Below are 21,293 nucleotides of genomic sequence, written 5' to 3'. Positions count from 1 at the left end.
AGGTGACGAGTTAAGTGTTTGTTTTTCAAACTCCCCCCCCAAAAATGCTTCGAACATCTTGTTGCATGATCAGATCATATTAAAAGGGGGTTTTCTTAACTGTTGGAAGATGTTTTTGTGTATTTGGGATCTCCATAAGTCCCGGAAATGTGAAATCAAACCATGGAGGCATGACGGAGATATTTATAAAACAATCTTCTTTCGTACTTCCTCCAAGACTTAAGTGACATATTTTGTCTTAGTTACATCAGCAGATATCCCCATACATGGTAGAGGTTTACCCAAAGAGCTTTACAATAGTCCACTGTTTGTATTCAGTTGTGATCAATAAGTTAATTCATTTCCTCTATCCTCTTGTTGTGGGGCAGACTGCTCGTACATGCACATGAATGCTAAAATCTTCCGCTGTTGCCATTTCTAATAAAAAGTAGCGTATAGTTCTAACTTATAGCTGTCGGTAAATTCCAAATGGAAGCACTAAAAACTACAACACGGCTAACGGGGTGGAGACGCAGTCAAAGTGGGCTAATACAAAATCTATGCAAAATGTTGATCACAGCGCCACCATTACATTTCATGTCGACCACAATGAAGTGTTTTAAATAGAGGAATATGCTATCTTTGATTTGTCTTTGCATAGTCGAGTCTCATGTGTTAGTGAAAATGTTAGCATGTGTGCTCCATGTATGCTTGCAAGAGCACAGCTAATGGGGATGCCTTAATATAAACTGATCTCATTTGTGACTTGTTCCACCTCAAGGCTAATACAGTAAAACAAATAAACAACAATAATAAACAAATAAACACAGCAGAAACTGGATAGTTTAGTGATTGGAGACAAACACCAGTTTACAAACGATAGACCTTTTTCCTTACTTCCACAATTTTCGAAAATTATTGAAAAATTATTCAACACTGGAAGCTACCACTGGAAACTTGGGAAGGATTAATACTCGTTATCAATAGTGCTTCTCAAATATTTTGCGTTACGCACACGCTAGAAAAAAGAAAATATTATATTTTTTCGAAATAATTGTTATAACTATACCTCTGTATAACATTGTAAGCTTATTAACATTAAAGGAAACAACACACCGGCCTTTTGTCGTCTCCCACCGTAGTTACAGTGAAGCCAAGCGCTACATACGCTTCATCATATTCTGGTACGGCATAAAAAGCATGTTCCCTAAGGTCACACGCGCCCCTCCAGGGGGGCCTGCCCCACTATTTGAGAAGGACTGGTTTAATCCAATACAACACAGGCAACCTATCAATAACTCACTGGCACCTATTGTACAAAAGAAGCAAGAGTCAAGTATTGTACAATGTAAAAAAATACAAATAAAACGCTAAAAAACAAAAATATACTCATAGCTTAGTTGCCAGAATTATACTGACTTTATTTTAAAATGCACTATAAAAAAAAGTTTTTTAAAACGTCCGGTCAGTTGCCAGAATTTTATTGTAAAAATAAAAATGGTACGGTTTTTCCATTTACAGTAACGCACTGTAAAATCAACAACCGTAGATTTGAAGGTTAAAAAAAATCCTGGCAATCCAGTCACCAGAATTCTACCGTAAAAAAATAACAGTGGTACCAATTTTCAAAACACATTTTACGGTCAAATAGTGGCGACTGAGCTTCTACTTTTTATTTTAAAATCGACTTACTTTTTTTACAACTTAAAATACGCACATATACACGTGACTATCTTAAAGGTTTACTGCACTTTTTTGGGGAATTGTTCCTATTGTTCACAATCATTATGAGAGACAAGAACACATATGTTATTTTTTTAGGATTTTAAAGATGATAAAAACCGCTTAGAAAATGCAGCTAATGGGAGTCATTGTTGTAGCCTTCAAAGCCCTCTAAAACAACTTCAAAACCCTCCATTAACGTTTTGTATACACACTGCAAGTTTATATATAATGTAGTAACAGACACCTTCATAACAATATGTAATATGTTCAATATTTACCGTATTTTGATCTGTTGTCCCTGCGATGAGGTGGTGTCTTGTCCAGGGTGTATCCCGCCTTCCACCCGCTACCCTGAAAGAGACAAGCGATAGAAAACGGCTCCTCAGACCATCTATCTGTGATGCTAATTCCTGCATACAAGCCCCTGCTGAACAGGAAGCAAGCTACAGTGAAGCAGGGGAGGACCTGGCCAGAGGGCGCAATGGAAGCATTACAAGACTGCTTCGAAAGCACAGACTGGGACATGTTCAAGGCAGCCGCCACCGATAATCATAACACATGTGTGGAGGAGTATGCAGAGTCTGTGTCCGCATACATTCAGAAGTGCATGGAGGATGTTAGTGGGATCAAGAACATCCCCACACGGGCCAACGAGAAACCCTGGATGAACAGTAAGGTACGTGCAATGCTGAAGGCTCAACCTGGACACAGCGGATGTCCGGAAAACCCTGAGGAGAGTGAACCCCCGGAAAGAAGCGGGACCTGATGACATTCCGGGCAAGGTGCTTAAGGGATGTGCAGACCAGCTGGCTGGGGTTCTCACAGACATCTTCAACATCTCGCTGACCCAGGCTGTGGTACCATCATGTTTTAAGACGGCCACAATCATTCCAGTGCCTAAAAAACCCACAATCTCCTCCCTCAATGATTGCCGCCTCGTAGCACTAACCCCCATCATAATGAAGTGCTTCGAGAGGCTGGTAAAGGAATACATTGTCTCCAGACTTCCCCCCACATTTGACCCATACCAGTTCGCTTATCGCCCTAACCGCTCCACAGAGGACGCCATCTCCTCTGCACTCCACCTGAACTTAGAACATCTGGAAGGAAAGGATACACGCGTGCGGATGTTGTTTCTGGACTTCAGCTCGGCATTCAACACCATCATCCCGCAGCACTTATTGAGCAAACTGCCTCCCCTTGGATTCAGTACCCCCCTATGCAACTGGCTGCTTGACTTCCTCACAGACAGACCCCAGTCTGTGAGAGTGGGCGACAACACCTCCAGTGCCATCTCCCTGAGCACCGGCTCCCCCCAGGGCTGCGTCCTGAGTCCGCTGCTGTTCACGTTGATGACCCATGACTGCTGCGCCAGGTCCACTACTAACCACATTGTGAAGTATGCGGATGACACAACAGTCGTGGGCCTCATCCGTGACAACAACGACATGGACTACAGGGAGGAGGTGAAACATCTGGTTGACTGGTGCAGAACCAACAACCTGGTCCTGAATGTCGACAAGACCAAGGAGATCATTGTTGACTTCAGGAAGCACCAGTCCAGCCACGCTCCACTCTTCATCAACGGCACAGCGGTGGAGATAGTAAGCAGCACCAAGTTCCTGGGGGTGCAGATAACTGACAATATGACCTGGTCCCTACACACCGAAGCTCTTGTAAAAAGAGCTCAGCAGCGCATGCACTTTTTGCGTCGGATGAAAAGAGCACAGCTCCCTCCCCCCGTTCTCACCACATTCTACAGAGGCACTATAGAGAGCCTGCTGACCAACAGCATCTCTGTCTGGACTGTAGCCTGCAATGCCTCAGACTGTAAGTCTCTCCAGAGAGTGATGAGGACGGCGGAAAAGATCATCAATCAATCAATCAATCAATGTTTATTTATATAGCCCTAAATCACAAGTGTCTCAAAGGGCTGCACAAGCCACAACGACATCCTCGGTACAAAGTCCAGATCATGAGGACTCCTCTTCCTCCTATCCAGGAGATCGCAAAAAGCCGCTGCCTGACCAGGGCTCAGAAAATCTGCAAAGACTCCTCCAACCCCCACCAATGACTGTTTTCACTGCTGGACTCTAGAAAGAGGTTCCACAGCCTCAGTAGCAGAACCTCCAGGTTCTGTAACAGCTTCTTCCCTCAGGCCATAAGACTCTTGAACGCATCATAATTATTCCCTCAATTCCACCCCAATATGGATTAACTCGCTGGAATATAAATACAATATAATATACATCCTTAAACCTGGATGCATATGCAAAAGTGCAATATATTTATCTGTACAGTAATCTATTTATTTATATCTGCACCTTATTGCTTTGTTTATCCTGCACTACCATGAGCTAATGCAACAAAATCTTGTTCTTATCTGTACTGTAAAGTTCAAATTTGAATGACAATAAAAAGGAAGTCTAAGTCTAAGTCTAAAATGGATGGATGGATGATCATTTTAATCATTGCCGGAACTAATTCCTCGGCGCATTTATCTCCGTTTCCATAGCAGCGCACATCTAACTTCTGGCAACAACCCCTTAAAGATGCAGATGTGTTCTAATCATGGCAGATTCGGTAACAAACATGGAAGACGACTATTTTTGGACAAATGAGGATTCACAACCTTACATTTTAGAATCTGAATGTATGCTTCTAGAAGCCAACACAAAGGAAAAGTGAGACGTTGGAGCAGACGGAAGCCAAGAGAGTGAGGAGAAAGTGAATCGAAGCTGCAAAATGTGGAACTTGAAGCCAAGCTATTTTGACATAAATGGAGTGCTTACCTATAATTAACTGGAAAAAACGTCCCTGGCCAGCTGGACCAAACAGACAACTGTCTATCGAGTGAGTCACACTTAATATTTATCACGTCATGCGTGTTATTACAACAACAGTACATACGCTGTCTGGCTAGCTGTTTACCGGTATACCGGTACACAGCTGTTTTGTATGTATACATACAAAACATGAAATGTGGGCTAATACTTTACAGATACTGTAATATGATTTTTCATGTTTTTCAGTCAGTACAGATAGGTGTTTTATCGCATTGTGCTGTGCATTACAAACTCAAATTTCCGTAGTTAGCTTGTACGGCTAATACCGCAGCACAGCGATGTGTTAGTCATTGGAAAAAGAGTTCCTCAGTGTTCGCTCTTACAATAACAATGTGGCTACAGCTTGGTTATTATACAAGTCACAGAACGTAAATGAAGTATTGTTGACGGTTTTTGAAAGCATTTTTAAAAGGATTTCTTGGTATCGCTATCCGCCAAGAACGAGACAATGTTAGAAAGCGAAAAAGAAAGAAAACAACTTTTGTCTTTTTGTCTGGTTAAGAATTGTGAACGACAAGCAAAGTTCCAAAAAAAGTGCAGTTCCCCTTTAATTGTTTTCAAATATTACAGATGTACTTTCAAGCCATATTGAAATTATTTGGTGAACATGACAATTCAAATAATTTACTATTAGTATACTTATTGTTTATTCCTTTATCTATTTGCAGTATTTTTTCATTTCTTTATTTCTATTTTCTATTGCATGTCTGCAGAGAATTGTGCATGTATATAGTGACAATAACAACCATTCTAATATGTTCTTTTCCCCTGTGGTTTTCCCAGTAAAACCTTTTTTCAATTTATTATTAGCACTCTTTGTCACTGGACTGCACTCCTTGGTAACCACCAAAGATTGCTTCATGGCGAGCTGCTTTTGACAAGCATGGCAGGCAAGTACATTGGCTCAGTGGTTAATAATAATAATAATAATAATGGATTAGATTTTATATCACGCTTTTCTATTGTTAGATACTCAAAGCGCTCACAGAGAAGTAGGAACCCGTCATTCATTTACACCTGGTGGTAAGCTACATTTGTAGCCACAGCTGCCCTGATGGGCGAGGCTGCCAGTTTGCGCCTACGACCTCTCCGACCATCACCTATCATTCATTCATCATTCATTCACCAGGTGAGCGGCACCGGGGGCAAGGGTGAAGTGTCCTGCCCAAGAACATAACAGCAGCGATTTGGATGTCAATATATATATATATATATATATATATATATATATATATATATATATATATATATATATATATATATATATATATATATATATATATATATATCGCTGCTGTTATGTTCTGCTGTTATGTTATATATACAGGTAAAAGCCAGTAAATTAGAATATTTTGAAAAACTTGATTTATTTCAGTAATTGCATTCAAAAGGTGTAACTTGTAAATTATATTTATTCATTGCACACAGACTGATGCATTCAAATGTTTATTTCATTTAATTTTGATGATTTGAAGTGGCAACAAATGAAAATCCAAAATTCCGTGTGTCACAAAATTAGAATATTGTGTAAGGGTTAAATTTTGAAGACACCTGGTGCCACAAACTAATCAGCTGATTAACTCAAAACACCTGCAAAGGGCTTTAAATGGTCTCTCAGTCCAGTTCTGAAGCCTACACAAACATGGGGAAGACTTCAGATTTGACAGCTGTCCAAAAGGCAACCATCGACACATTGCACAAGGAGGGAAAGACACAAAAGGTTATTGCTGAAAAGGCTGGCTGTTCTCAGAGCTCTGTGTCCAAACACATTAATGGAGAGGCAAAGGGAAGGAAAAACTGTGGTCAGAAAAAGTGTACAAGCGATAGGGATCACCGCGCCCTGGTCAAGATTGTGAAAAAAAAAACATTCAAAAATGTGGGGGAGATTCAGAAGGAGTGGACAGCTGCTGGAGTCAGTGCTTCAAGATCCACCACCAAGAGACGCTTGAAAGACATGGGTTTCAACTGCCGCATACCTCGTGTCAAGCCACTGTTGACCAAGAAACAGCGCGAAAAGCGTCTCACCTGGGCTAAGGAAAAAAAGAGCTGGACTGCTGCTGAGTGGTCCAAAGTCATGTTTTCTGACGAAAGCAAATTTTGCATTTCCTTTGGAAATCGAGGTCCCAGAGTCTGGAGGAAGACAGGAGAGGCACAGGATCCACGTTGCCTGAAGTCTAGTGTAAAGTTTCCACCATCAGTGATGGTTTGGGGTGCCATGTCATCTGCTGGTGTCGGTCCACTCTGTTTCCTGAGATCCAGGGTCAACGCAGCCGTCTACCAGCAAGTTTTAGAGCACTTCATGCTTCCTGCTGCTGACCTGCTCTATGGAGATGGAGATTTCAAGTTCCAACAGGACTTGGCGCCTGCACACAACGCAAAATCTACCCGTGCCTGGTTTACGGACCATGGTATTTCTGTTCTAAATTGGCCCGCCAACTCCCCTGACCTTAGCCCCATAGAAAATCTGTGGGGTATTGTGAAAAGGAAGATGCAGAATGCCAGACCCAAAAATGCAGAAGGCCACTATCAGAGCAACCTGGGCTCTCATAACACCTCATCGACTCCATGCCACGCCGCATTAACGCAGTAATTGAGGCAAAAGGAGCTCCAACCAAGTATTGAGTATTGTACATGCTCATATTTTTCATTTTCATACTTTTCAGTTGGCCAACATTTCTAAAAATCCCTTTTTTGTATTAGCCTTAAGTAATATTCTAATTTTGTGACACACGGAATTTTGGATTTTCATTTGTTGCCACTTCAAATCATCAAAATTAAATGAAATAAACATTTGAATGCATCAGTCTGTGTGCAATGAATAAATATAATGTACAAGTTACACCTTTTGAATGCAATTACTGAAATAAATCAAGTTTTTCAAAATATTCTAATTTACTGGCTTTTACCTGTATATATATATATATATATATATATATATATATATATATATATATATATATATATATATATATATATATATTAATTGCTGCGATGAGGTGGCGACTTGTCCAGGGTGTACCCCGCCTTCCGCCCGATTGTAGCTGAGATAGGCTCCAGCGCCCCCCGCGACCCCAAAGGGAATAAGCGGTAGAAAATGGATGGATGGATATATTAATTGGCAAGTGCTATTGACAGTGTAACAATATCAGCACCTTATTTAAACTAGTTCTTTATTATTATGTTGTTTATTTGAAACAGAGTCATTAGTACACAATAACTAAACAAAAGCAAAAACTACTATTTAGTGCTTAGTTTTTGCCCCCAAAGTCCTCCTGTATCCAGGGAATAATTCGGAGTTTGTAAACATTAACAAAAGATTTCTGATGTAACGTGCTTCCATCTACATTTCTTACTTTACCAAGCACATATTTCTTGGGTAATGTCAAGGTACCTTAGTGGCTAACTTAGCGATTAGCATGCCTGTTCCTGATTTGTGCCTAGTGTTTGTTTAGTCTCGACCTACAGTCCTCCAGTGATAATGGTACATAAGACACTAAGAAATGTAGTTGAATTGCCACGCTTTTTATAAAGTTAGCTGCAAGCCCCCGTCAGCCAAGGGACCAAAAATGAGTACAGTATCAGCCAGAGGGGATGGCCAATCATACATTTTCTTTTACGAAAACTGGCTGATATGGATTTGTGGCCGGCCGATCGGCGCATTTCTACTTGAGACCATACTAGCTCTGGAAAAGATATACAGAGAAACCAATAATTGCCATTTTTACTGTAATAACAGCAATGAGGCCGTACCCGTGACAAACGCAGCTGTAGGACATTCAAGTGGGTGTTTATTTAGATGAATTTATCATGCATTTGATTAGACAGCATATTCTAAAAGCTGCCTTTTGTACCAGCATCAATTCCAGCATGCCAGCACTGAGCGGGTGTACGTGTGAATGACAGGACCTGCATGTAAGTGAGTCACTGAGACAGTTGGCGGAATGAAAATTGCATTGACACGTCCCGCTTCTCACCACTTTGTCACAGACACACACACACACGCACGCACGCACACACACACACACACACACACACACACACACACACACACACACACACACACACACACACACACATTTGGTTTTGTCTCATCAGTGGCAGATGTCATCCAGGAGCTGCTGAATGGTGAGCTGGTCCGTCTTGACACCTGTGCGACTCTTCATCTCCAGAAATAGGCCCATGTCATCTCGCGGCGGGTCGGCGATGCTGCGACTCCACAGGGTCTGAGTGATGCCCAGCAGCTCCCGCACGCATGCGGAGATGGCCTGCAGAGGCGCACAGCAGGGGGCGGGGAGAAAGTGCTGTGATGGAGCTTACTACATCTGAACTTTTGTTCAGTGTGCCACTTTGGAGATAAGAAAAGGCTCTAGAGGAAGATGAAGTTTGCGTACGCCTGCCTCCACCTTGATATTTCCACACCCAACTAATTTAGTTGTCATCTCAGAGAACGATAAGGCGCATGGGCATAAACAGAATGTATACCATGCTCCTCTTTGCTGTGTTATTTCTGGATACCATACTCTCTTCAGTGTAAGGACAACTTATGCATGAGGAATATAATTGATTTGGCACCAGCAGCACACTTTGTTTTGGCACCAGTGCATGCTGCCCACTCAATAGCAGCATCATCCAGCAAAATGTAGCCTTAGATGCTGGACACGTCATTAGGTACACCTGCACACTCCATTGATGTCTGAGCTGTGCCAAGATCACTGCCTTAACAAAGATGAAAATGCTGCTTAAAATTACACAATGTTACCACAATCTCTCAAATAGTGACCTCAGCTCTAGTGGACGTCACACCTTGGCTAGATATCCGCTTTTCACTCTTAAGACTTGAACGATACCATATATAGAAATCCCAACTTGATGTTCCTCACGGTCATGACAATGAGGAAATAATAAAAATTGTGAATTAATTTAAATCCGAGACCTCAACTGAACGAAATTGAAAACGACGAAAAATGTTATTGAAGAGATTTCCGGACCTTTAACTTGTATCAGTAACCTATCATTTCAAACAGGCAATTCCCCAAATAAAATTAAAATAGCAAAACATTTACAATTTAAAAATCTTGTGACAAACGTCAGTTAACAAACTATTCAATTGTTTCCTTACTTCCACAATTTTCTGAAATTATTCAAAAAATGCTTAACAGATTGTAAAAATTAATTAATAAAAGTGGAACACTGACCCACAGCCAATAGGATACAGAGCCAACATTTCAACATTCATCCATCCATTTCTACCGCTTGTCCCTCTTGGGGTCGCGGGTGGTGCTAGAGCCTATCTCAGCTGCACACGGGCGGAAAGCGGGGTACACCCTGGACAAGTCGCCACCTCATCACAGGGCCAACACAGACAGACAGACAGACAACATTCACTCACATTCACACACTAGGGCCAATTTAGTGTTGCCAATCAACCTATCCCCAGGTGCATGTCTTTGGAGGTGGGAGGAAGCCAGAGTACCCGTAAGGAACCTCTGCAGTCATCAATGGCATTAATCAAAGGGTAATAAGTGATTACCAATGCAATAGATTGTAAGCATTGTGCAGCTGCAGTGTTTATGGATTTAACAAAAGCATTTGACACAATTAATTATAATATCTTAATTAACAAATTAGAACGGCATGCATCGTGAGGGCTGGTCTTGAACAGGATAACAGTCATTGTGGCTGGTGCAGCACTTTGAGACACTCGTGATTTAGGGCTATATAAATAAACTTTGATTGATTGATTGATAAGAAGCTACCCAACCAACAGGAAGCAATGAAGCTAGGCAAACACACGTCTACAGAGCGGATTATTTCTTGTGTAATACCCCAGGGTTCAACACTGGTACCAAAATTGTTCACTCTTTTAATAAGTGACATTTGTAAAGTTAAAAAGGACTTATAATTAGTATTATTTGTACATTATAAGTCTGTGTTTTGTTCAGGAGGGAACACACAGAAGCTGATATTAATAATAACATGAAGAAACAAACAAATTAAAAAATATGGTTTGACAAAATCTCCGCAAAACTAAATTCATGCTATTCTGTAAAAGTAGAAGGGAAAGTCAAACATAAATACAAATAGACGGACTACATTGAAAGAGTAAAATTAATTTAATTGTTGTGTGTAATAATAGATGATAAAATAAACTGGAAACCTCATACTAAAAATATACAACATAAGATGGCAGAAATACTTCGATAATGAATGAAGCTAAATATAATAATAATAATACATTTTATTTAGTATAGCGCTTTTCAGAGCACTCAAAGACGCTTTACAGGATAAAAAATATGTTCTGGACTAAAAATCAATCGACATTCTATACTGCTATAGCGAGCAGGTGTTATACTATCTGAGTTATTGTGTAAAAATTCCCTAACCGTATTAAAAAAAAGAGGTCAGCTAGAATGATATATAACGTTAGACATCGTGAACACACAAACCCTTTATCTATCGAATCAAAAATATTGACATTTAATGCATAATTTTAGCTGTTCACATTTGTGAACAGCTAAAATTATGCACAAATCAAACTACAACCTGAATATACAACAATTTTCAACAAAAGAGAAATATAACCTTAGGGGAAAATGTAACTTAAAACATTTGTATGCACGTACAACACTTAAAGCCTGTAGTATGTCAGTATATGGAATTAAATTATGGAATGGATTAAGCAATAAGTCAAAGTACTAATATGATTAATTTTAAGAAACTGTTAAAACTTAAAGTGTTTACAAAGTACAAAGAAGATTACCGATAAGCATCTTGAACCTTATTGAAAAAGGAGATAATTTCATTCATCTCATTATGTGAATAACAACATACTTAACTATTTATTCATGAGAAGCTTATTTATTATTTATGTATTCATTTACTTCTTTATTTATTTAACTATCTACTGTTTGTGTTACAGATGGAGAACATGTAGTGAACAAACAAATGTGTTAGAAATTGCTATTAAACAGTAAAGAGGAAGGATTAATAAAGATCTGCTTTTTCCTACTCCTTTTTGGACATGTTTTAATGACAAACTGTAAATATGTTATGTACAGTACCATATTGTAACTGTATGCATGTCCGAAATAAACTAACACCACAGGAACAAGACAAGTGGCACCACTGGTAGTACTTACAAAGATAATATTGTTCAGTTTTGATACAGCATTTCCTCAAATAGTCACCTCAGCTCTACCACATCTCATATAGATACCCACTTTTCAATCCTCAGAACACAAGTGGCCCCACTGCACGTTTGCAAGTTACTAAGGCCCCGTTTACACTAAGCCGGATAAGGTTATCCAGGGTAAATCCCACCTAACCTTATCTGTGTCCACACACAACAATGCCACGTTTAAGACCCCCGCCCTCCTTCGTCCGCTGGCGCAACGCGACCTAGTACGCATGCATGAAAAAAAATTAAAAAATCCACCTGGGCTTCCATCTGCTCCAAGATAGATTATAGATAATAGATTACTTTACTTCACTGTGAAATTGTTATTTAAAAGAGCCTGTGCATTCTACATTTGTTTGCTGCGTTTTTGTGTGCAAGTTTTTAGATTAAAATGTGTCTCCTTTGAACAATATCCAGTATTGTGGTTTTTCAATTAACTAGAATCCAGTGTGCTGTGGGGCCCTATTGTAGTGAATCACACCTGAGACATGATACATGAGTCAAATCTTTAATCGACATGAGAAAGTAGACAATGTGATAAAGAACATTTTGCAACAATTAATCTAGATATATATATATATATAAACATTGTTGTCGGTTGACTCCGCCGTTGGGGTATTCTTTCGTGAGATGGCATCAGGGGATAAGCTGGGTCACCCAAAATAAAAACAGGGACCGGATCTTCATCTTCCAGCAGTTGTTTGGGACACGAGGGGATAATTCCATCTTAAAGCTGCGCACTAATGGCGGAGTTAGCAAAGACGCGGGCATCATGCACGCTGCCTGGCCATTTCACTGTCACATCCATAAAGCAATATTTGTACCAGCCAGTGGGCTGTATCACATGCACGGGAGGAAGGGACAAAGTTTTTCGGTATATAGAATCACAGCTGACTTCGAAAGTTCAAAGGTTCTCTTGCCGTCTGAGAAGTGTTGTATCCGAAATAGCTGCAATCGCGCCTTTCCTTCACTTGAGGTATTCATGTGTGATTCCCACAAGCGTCTGTACATGTAGAAGAAGGAGAAACACGGTCATGTCTGGATGATCCGCCTCCATCTTTTTAGCTCCGATTGTTATGAAGCTAGCTGTAGCGCGTTCTTTCTGGCGTCACTTCCTGTGTGGGCGCGGTCTTTCTGGCGTCACTTCCTCTCCGAACTCAGTTTGCAAACGATCAATGAGTCCCTACAAAGCTAAGTGCCGGAGATTCACGGCTCACTTAACTGTGTAAAAATTTGTCCGAGGAGGGGGACCTTAAACGATGGTTTAGTGTGGCTGAAACGGGGCTTCGGCTAAATAATTATTTGTTTAAGGGGTTAAACGACTTAGTGCAGACATGGCCTAAGATAACACTCAGTTGTTATGAAAGCAATGTCAAAGGTTGTAATGTGCTCCCTAAAGTAGTGACTTTAGTTCTCTATGACGCCACACCGTAGGACTTCAGCAACTTTATTTGTAGAAAATCACAAAGTAATGCATTTGCACAAAAAAAAGCATGTCACTTTGCTGAAGTTGAATAAACGGCCACTATATGAGGTAACATGTTTATTAATGTGGTTATATAGTTAGCAGTTGTGTACAACCTCTGGTGACCTTATTTCTCTCCATTGGCGAATTTCGCGATGCAGTCAAACAAAGTGTTATCCATAGTCGTAAGCCAACTTAGCGTGTGTGTGTGTGTGTGTGCGCTGTCGGAGGCAGATATTTACATATATCCGAATTTAAGTTGTACTTCTTCCATTTCTTTGTCATATTTGAAAACAGCTCGTCTTTTCCACTTCTTCTCTTGATGCTCTGTCAGCAAGCAAACTCTGTGTGTTAACCTTGAGTTCTTTGGAATGTATTATGGCTAGGGAGACGTTGTGCTTTTGTTATGGCTAGGGAGGTGGAAGGGAAGAGAGTTTTTTGGCGTTGGGAAGGGAGACCATTTTGGGTGTGCGGGATAGAAGGTTCGAGGGTTAGACTGGTCTCAATCTAAAATGTATATGGTCAAAGCTTTGAGAATATACAAGAAAATACCTATTCTGTCTCTGGTGGTTTTTCAACTCAGCTTTAAGTGTCGGAAAGAACTTGGGAGCGGATTGTGACTTGAATTCCCTGGGAAGAACAACTGGTACAAAACGCAACAAATTTGAACCCGGGACCTCTCGTTTCTGAAAGTGAAAACGCAACAAATTGGGGGCCCGTCCGGGCGACACGCTGAGAATTGGACACCTCTTACACTCTTCTGGACAGACTCACGAGTGGCCAAACAAAAACAAGGTAAGCAGAGCCTTTTTCTAAAATCTGCTTTAGGAGTCTGTCTTGAAGTATGTAAGTCAAACACTGTTTGTACCCCAGACACAGAGTGGACATTTTGATAGATTGGGTGCATTTTGCCTTGTCCGTCATTGCATATGGTGGCCAACTCATGTCATTGCGTCTTAAATCTTTCACCTGTGACTAGAAGGGTTGGAGGTTCAAGTCCTTTTGTATGTTATATTCTTGGGTTAGAGTCCGTTTGAATAATACGATAAAGATGGAGGTTCAAGTCCTTTCGTATGTTATATTCTTGGGTTAGAGTCCGTTTGAATAATACGATAAAGATGGAGGTTCAAGTCCTTTCGTAGGTTATATTCTTGGGTTAGAGTCCGTTTGAATAATACGATAAAGATAGATTACCGTGACGGGCTGCTTCACTGACGAGTAAGCAAATAGTCGGGTGTGGCTCGCCCTGGGGGTTTGGTCTCCCCTAAAAGAGTTCTGGGTTCAAATCCTTTTGTTTGATACAATAAAGAGCACAGGTGAAGATTGAGGAAAAAATAGACGAGATGGCCACGGAATGTGATGGCGGTGGGGGGGGGTCAGTGTGATAAATGTACTGTTGTCAACAATGAAATTGGCAGGTAGAGTTTAAAAAAAAAAAAAAAGAAAAAAGGAGAACGTTTGAAAAATAAGGGTTAAGAGGGAGTTTACAATACTCGAAAAGTCGTGAACTTAAACGTTTGTAAATAAAGAAAAGAAAGTTAGAGAAGAATAAGATAAAATGGACGGGCTGTCGCACTTCTGCGAAACTATTCAAACGACCCACCCAGACTTTGACTAAGCCACCGCCCTATGGCGTAAAGCCGGAAGCGTCTTTGTACTCACTGTTGACAGTCACAGGAGGAGCCCTGGTGGTGGAAACAGAAACTAAGCTCTCTGGTCCACTCCCTTCTCGGGTGCCAAGAGAGGGAGGTACTCACACGCCCTCTCTAAGACATCGGCACGTCTGACCATTTTCCTCCGGCAGATGGCAACCTCGCGCGTGCATACCAGACATTGTTGACACATAAAGCTGCTATTAGGGGCCACTTTCAGAATAAACATTTTGCCGTCACAGACATGCAAGCCATTGTTGACCTTGCTTTCCCACCTGTACCTCAGGGAGGGAACCTTTGGCTAAACACTTTAAACAAAGCTAACCCTGATATACACGGTGCCAAAAACAAAACAGGGCAGGGACATCTTATTCATCACATGCAAAATTGGACAGAGCAGGATGGTGGTAGAGTAACAAGGAAACAACTACTTAAATTACAGATCGCTGAAGATGAAAAGTTAAAAGAACCAAAAGGTCAAAGATCAGCTAGCGTATATTCAGCAGTGGGTGACCTTGCTTTTGAGTCCCAGCAGGTGGAGGAAAGAAACCTCAACAGACGTGTGACCAGACGGTTGGACTCGGGTGGTGGACACGGTGCTTTAAGGCCAAGACAGGGTGAAAACTGTTTCATCTGTGACCAGCCGGGTCACTGGCAATGTGAATGTCCTAACTCCTCTGAACGAGACAGGCTCCCAATTGCAGCCAAAACATCATACAGGCATGGCAAAGGACGCTCAAGGCAGAAGCCCCAGCAGGAAAAACGGACAGGCCCCCTGCTGGACATAAGTGTCAACGGACAATGTTATCAGTTTGTGATTGACACTGGTGCCACCCACTCATTTCTGAATGCAGAGGTACCAAAGAAACTGTGTGCTTCCTTTTTGAAGGTCGAAGGCTTCGCTGAGGTCACAAGAATGTTACCGGTCACCAAACCTCTTCCGGTTCAGATTGCTGGACTCTCGCTGAAGCACCCCTTCGTGGTTGACCTGCACACACCTTGCCTAATTGGTAATGACCTCCTTTACAGACTGTACCCTGACATTCAATATCGCACAGAAGGAACCTTCCTGGTGTTACCTGACGGCTCAACCACCGAGCTGCGACACCACTACCAAAGCTCCTCCATGAGCTCCTACCACAGCCTGAAACACCAGAAATGGCTGACATCTCCAACTGCTCTATCAGTGAAAACCCTGGCTGACTGAGATGCTTCCGTGTGTACCGCCACCCGACTCGCCTCATGTTCATGCCAGGAGGCCTTTGACTCCGTTATATTTATATATGTTGGAACTCAAGGTGTGGCTGCTCATGTTGACATATCTTTGCTACAACTAGCATAGTATAAGATGGACACAATTGCTGTCCCACATTGTTCCCTTGCTCTTTGCCCCGCCTACAAAACCAAAGATTTAGGTCCAATGATAAAACACGGCGTAGCTGCCACTCATTGCACCGACACACAAATACCACATTTTCTATTGTTTAAGTTTTCTGTTCTGTTAAACACATAGCTATGGGCTGCACTTTGGACACCCCGGCTGTAGGCTACGAGGAGCTAGCAGCTACACAACAGCTGAGCTAAAACGACACATTACATTTAAGCATATCAAAAAATATATCTGCTTATTACATACACACAGTCACCATGACAGAAGTCTGATAGAAAGTATTCAGTAACAAACGTGTCCGCATCATTCTACTTTCTACAACATGAGCTTGACTTAATTTGTTATTGTGGCCACCAGGCGTGGTGAAATGTCAAATTACTATTGCGAAAAGCATCCGCCATAAGGTTAGTGTTTTTCCAGTATTTGTGTCGATATAAATATAGGCATATTTTGTAGCTTTCACCATATTGAATAAGGTACATAACATTTAGGATTGAGTTGAGTTTGAGTTATTTCTGATTTCGCTAAGGGGTCCCCTACCCTAATACCACCCTCCAGTGGTCCACAGAGACTGAAATGACTTTCATTGACCTCAAACATGACCTGTCCTCCGCCCCTGCACTTGCTGTACTTGACTATTTGCTGACCTTTTTCTTAGATGTTTCTGAAAGTGATAGTATTACTGACAGTCTCTTTTTCAGAAACAGAAGGGGGAGGAGGTGAGGGTGGATTCAGACTTTTGGATTCAAACTCCGTACAACAAAATAGCTTTAACAATATTCCTGTGGGGAAGAAGTTATAACTAAATTGTTGTAAGTTTGTAAATTTAACTTGAAAATAACGATTTTGCACAGCGATAGTAGTTTAGTAAATCAATTTGGAATATGGAGGAGGTGAGGGTGAACCGTGTATAGTTTTTGACTTCATTGATATGATCAATCCGGTGAAAGGGAAAAGATACTTGCTGACTTGTGTTGACAATCACAGAGGTTGGCCGGAAGCAACCCCAACCTCAAAAGAGGATGCAAAATCAGTAATTAAATGGCTTGTGAATGACCTAATTCCCCGACATGGTTTCCCCAAAAAGATTAGGTCAGACAAAAGCACCCATTTTTGAAATTACTCACTTAGCCTTGGTCGAAAATGCTCTTGGATTAGAACACAGGTTCGGTTTGGGGGTACCATCTTCAGTCCCAAGGTAAGGTTGAAAGGATGAACCAGAATATCAAAAACGAATTGGCTAAAATCTGTGCACAGACCAAATTGGATTGGACTGACATGTTGCAATTAGCGTTAATGATCATTCGAATGTCCGTGAATAAAACTGTTTTACTGCCCTTTGAGTTTTTCACCCTATGAACTGCATACAGGTCAGCCCCTTCCCAGGATCAACACCCCCCTGGAAGAAGGAATCAGCGTAAAACCAAAATGGTATTTTACACAAAATGCAGAATTTGTGTGCCAGTTCTTCTGTACAGATTCGAGGATGACAGCCCGCCACTCCAGATTCCCTTCCGTCCACTGAGAGGGTCAAGATCAAGGTCATCAAACGCAAGTTTACGGAGCCCAGGTGGAATGGTCCCTTCAAGGTCGTGGTACGGACGTCCCACGCCCTTCGACTAGCTGGTACAGGGGACACCTGGTACCACCTCTAACTCCGCACGCCCGCGGAGGAGCCTGCCACGGAAGGGGCCCAAAAGACGACGCTGAGAGACACCTCTCTCCGTTGAGCTGCCGTCTACCGTCGTGTAGATCTTCCAGATTTTCTACCTACAATACTCTGATCAACTTCAATATTGTATACCATTGATTGTGAGACCAGTCTAACCCCATATGCTAGATGTTTCTTAGTTTTTCTTGCTTGCTTTCAGCATACTATTTGTGTCGTTACATTAAGTGAAAAGTTTGATGTTTATCCCTGTCTCGATACCTGAATTACTCTGATTTTGATTTCTGAAAGGCAGGATGTTATACCCAGTAGGATTCACTGACGGACTGGTGTTTGGGCTTGCTCTACTGACCTTGTGTCTCAATTCTTCCTTCCCGACGACAGTGACTGACAAGTGTCATTGAACGTACGGCGGACTTGAAATAGACTTGGTCAAGGGGGACAGCAAGACTTACTTTTCTGACCTGTGTAGTGTGATTAAGTGCGAGGGGAAAATTAGTTCTTACCGTGCTAGTAACCTCCATCTTTGTTACGACTCAAACCTGAACTATTGGTGTCGGATGCGGACAACATACTCTGGTAAGTGGTGCCCCTTATGGAAGCAGGTAACCCACAACACAGGGCCCTTAGACTACCATGACCCTTAATATGCCAACATACCTCCACAATTCAAAGTTATTCTGAGAGGGATGACCTTTCAGAGGAACTTTGATCGGTCCCAGCACCCCCTTTCCCCTACAATTGCCAGAACAGGTGTTATACCTAGACTAGTCCCTTTTATGTTGTTTTGGGGGTTGACCAGACAGGTACAGACCCTAAAGGAATTATTAAAATTAATGTCCTTGAGAGGGCGTTAACTACCTCTGCCCCCTTGAAGACCTGGTAGCTTTGACCTTAGGAGCAGGTGCAGGCAACCTGTGGCTTAGGTGGATGACTAGCATGGCTAAGAGCCAAGACCTGGGTGACTGTGTTGCTTGTTCCGCTGGACGTCCTTTTCCCCACACTTACCCCGCCCCTTTTAAGTTGACTGACACTAATGGCTCAAACTGTCTTATCTCCTTGTTTTCTGAACCCACACCGCCAGGTTGTGATTTGTTGGTTAGTGTGCACCCTCCTGTTGACAATTTCACCCAACTTCTTCCCTTTGTGGCCTAAAAGCTGAAATACACGTGTTTTCAATTTACAGGACCCCCTTCATCCCCCTACAAATTGGGTGACATTACCCCCTCCTGGTGCACCACCCTGATAGATGGCTCAAGGATAGGCCCTTGGGCACGAGCTGACTTATTCTGGTATTGTGGGGAGCATAGATTGTACATTAGAATCCCGACGTCAGCCGTTGGGCTTTGTGCTATGGTTAGACTGGTGACCCCAGTCACCCTAGACGGTACCAAATTAACACCCCTTGGAACTCCTGTTTCAGCGGCCTCTAACTTCCCGCAGAGGACGCCATGTTTTATCTCGGAGGAGTGTAACGGGCTCCTTTGATTTGATGAGAAACCCTGAGGGTGTTTACTTTGATGCAATTGGACAACCAAGGAGGGTCCCACCACAACATAAATTGTGGTGTGAATCCTGTGCAGGTTTCGAGAACCTTCCTATAATTGGTGCTATTTTCCCTGTGACTGCTACTAAAAATGTAGAACGCATTAACTATGTTTTTTATAATCTGTTGAGACTGACCACCCTGACTCGTGATGCTGTTGAGGGGCTTGCTGAACAACCTGGGTTTGCTATGTCACTGAAGGGGGTCAGGCAAAGTGGTGACTTTCGAGAAATGCTAGTTTCCTTCCCTGAGAGTGACGACATTGACATAGATTCCATCCGTTTATCTCCCATGTAACCATATGCTTTTGATTTTTACTAGCTTGCTCAAAGAGGGGCGTATTTTAGAAGTGTTGTACTAGTGATAAAGATCTTTTTAGAAGATCTGAAGGGGGAATTGTCGGAGGCAGATATTTACATATATCCGAATTTAAGTTGTACTTCTTCCATTTCTTTGTCATATTTGAAAACAGCTCGTCTTTTCCACTTCTTCTCTTGATGCTCTGTCAGCAAGCAAACTCTGTGTGTTAACCTTGAGTTCTTTGGAATGTATTATGGCTAGGGAGACGTTGTGCTTTTGTTATGGCTAGGGAGGTGGAAGGGAAGAGAGTTTTTTGGCGTTGGGAAGGGAGACCATTTTGGGTGTGCGGGATAGAAGGTTCGAGGGTTAGACTGGTCTCAATCTAAAATGTATATGGTCAAAGTGAGTGCGCACGCGTGTGTGTGCATGCGCGAGTCATCTGGTTTAATGTGTGTACTGTCAACTGTTCATTCAAATGAAGACAAGTGCTGGAGAAGCAGATGGTCACATTGGGTAATTTGTTACACAGCCTCTTTGAAACTTGCATCCTATATATTTGCCATATCTACCTGTATTTAGAAAGGGAAATCAAACTGTGAGCGTCCTTGTGTTGTTGTTTTTTTTCCAATACCTGCATGTCTTTAAAATCTGTGATTCCAATTCTTGGCATGTGGACACAATCCACAAAAATCAGCTTCCTGCCGGTGATGCAGTTGTCGGTAAAACACGGCTGCCACAAAAATACATTATTAGTATCATGCAGTATTGCTTCTGCTTAAAACCTTGACCTACTTTATACTGTGGAAATCCTTTGGACTCAATCCATCCTGCAACCTCCTCGCTAGTCCACTTCAGGAAGTCCAGGTTTGGTGTATCCATGTTGCCATGGAAACTGGCACTTGGCCACTCACCGTTCTTCCGGGCTTCCTTCACTTACAAAAATGCGAGTTTTAGTTGGAAACACTGGTTTTCAAAATTCCCCACAGGACTTGTTTAATGTTGCTGTACGGCCTCGCAACATTTTTAACGCATACATCCCAACTTGTCCAGGGGGTACCCCGCCTTCCGCCCGAATGCAGCTGAGATAGGCTCCAGCACCCCCCCGCAACCCCAAAAGGGACAAGCGGTAGGAAATGGATGGATGGACATCCCAAAAGTTCATTTTAATTTTTTTAATTTTATAAACCTTTATTTATAATATGCAACATTTACATACAACCAATAAATAATAATAATCAAAACGAGCACAGAAATAGTACAAAACCAGTACAAAACAGCGCCAGGGGGTTGTAAACTCAATAAAGTAAGTAAAATAGAATGCAAAATATCTATATGTAACAAAATGTAAAGCCGTAGACTCACATAAGTTCCGTAAATAATCCAAAATTGGGACACGGCAAACATAGTTTTCACAGCTTTTTGGTTGTTAAAGGTAGGAAGCGTTTTTTTAAGTAGAGTTCTAAATTAATTATTTTTTAATGGCACAAAAAACAGGTCGGGTAGTGAGAAACTTACATTTATGAATATAAAACTTAGCCAATAGT

At 41.7% G+C, this 21,293-nt stretch overlaps 1 protein-coding gene across 4 annotated transcripts in view; it reads right to left on the bottom strand.

Annotated features, from left to right (window-relative positions):
• LOC133576473 (sterile alpha motif domain-containing protein 15-like) overlaps positions 1-21,293 on the bottom strand; it is a 68,819-nt gene that overhangs the window by 46,781 nt on the left and 745 nt on the right. For 2 of the 4 annotated variants that reach the window (XM_061929731.1, XM_061929730.1), the window contains exons 2-4: positions 20,542-20,676; positions 20,381-20,479; positions 1,983-2,055 (exon numbers count right to left, since the gene is read on the bottom strand). In XM_061929731.1, coding sequence (XP_061785715.1) covers positions 1,983-2,055; positions 20,381-20,479; positions 20,542-20,676 — 307 coding nt within the window. Of the gene's footprint in view, positions 1-1,982; positions 2,056-8,321; positions 8,816-20,380; positions 20,480-20,541; positions 20,682-21,293 lie in introns of those variants that run through there. The other 2 variants (XM_061929729.1, XM_061929732.1) reach the window with 2 other exon arrangements.

This window comes from Nerophis lumbriciformis, linkage group LG34 (genome assembly GCF_033978685.3).
Source record: "Nerophis lumbriciformis linkage group LG34, RoL_Nlum_v2.1, whole genome shotgun sequence".
Classification (NCBI taxonomy): domain Eukaryota; kingdom Metazoa; phylum Chordata; class Actinopteri; order Syngnathiformes; family Syngnathidae; genus Nerophis; species Nerophis lumbriciformis.
This window is presented reverse-complemented; position numbering and strand designations above follow the sequence as displayed.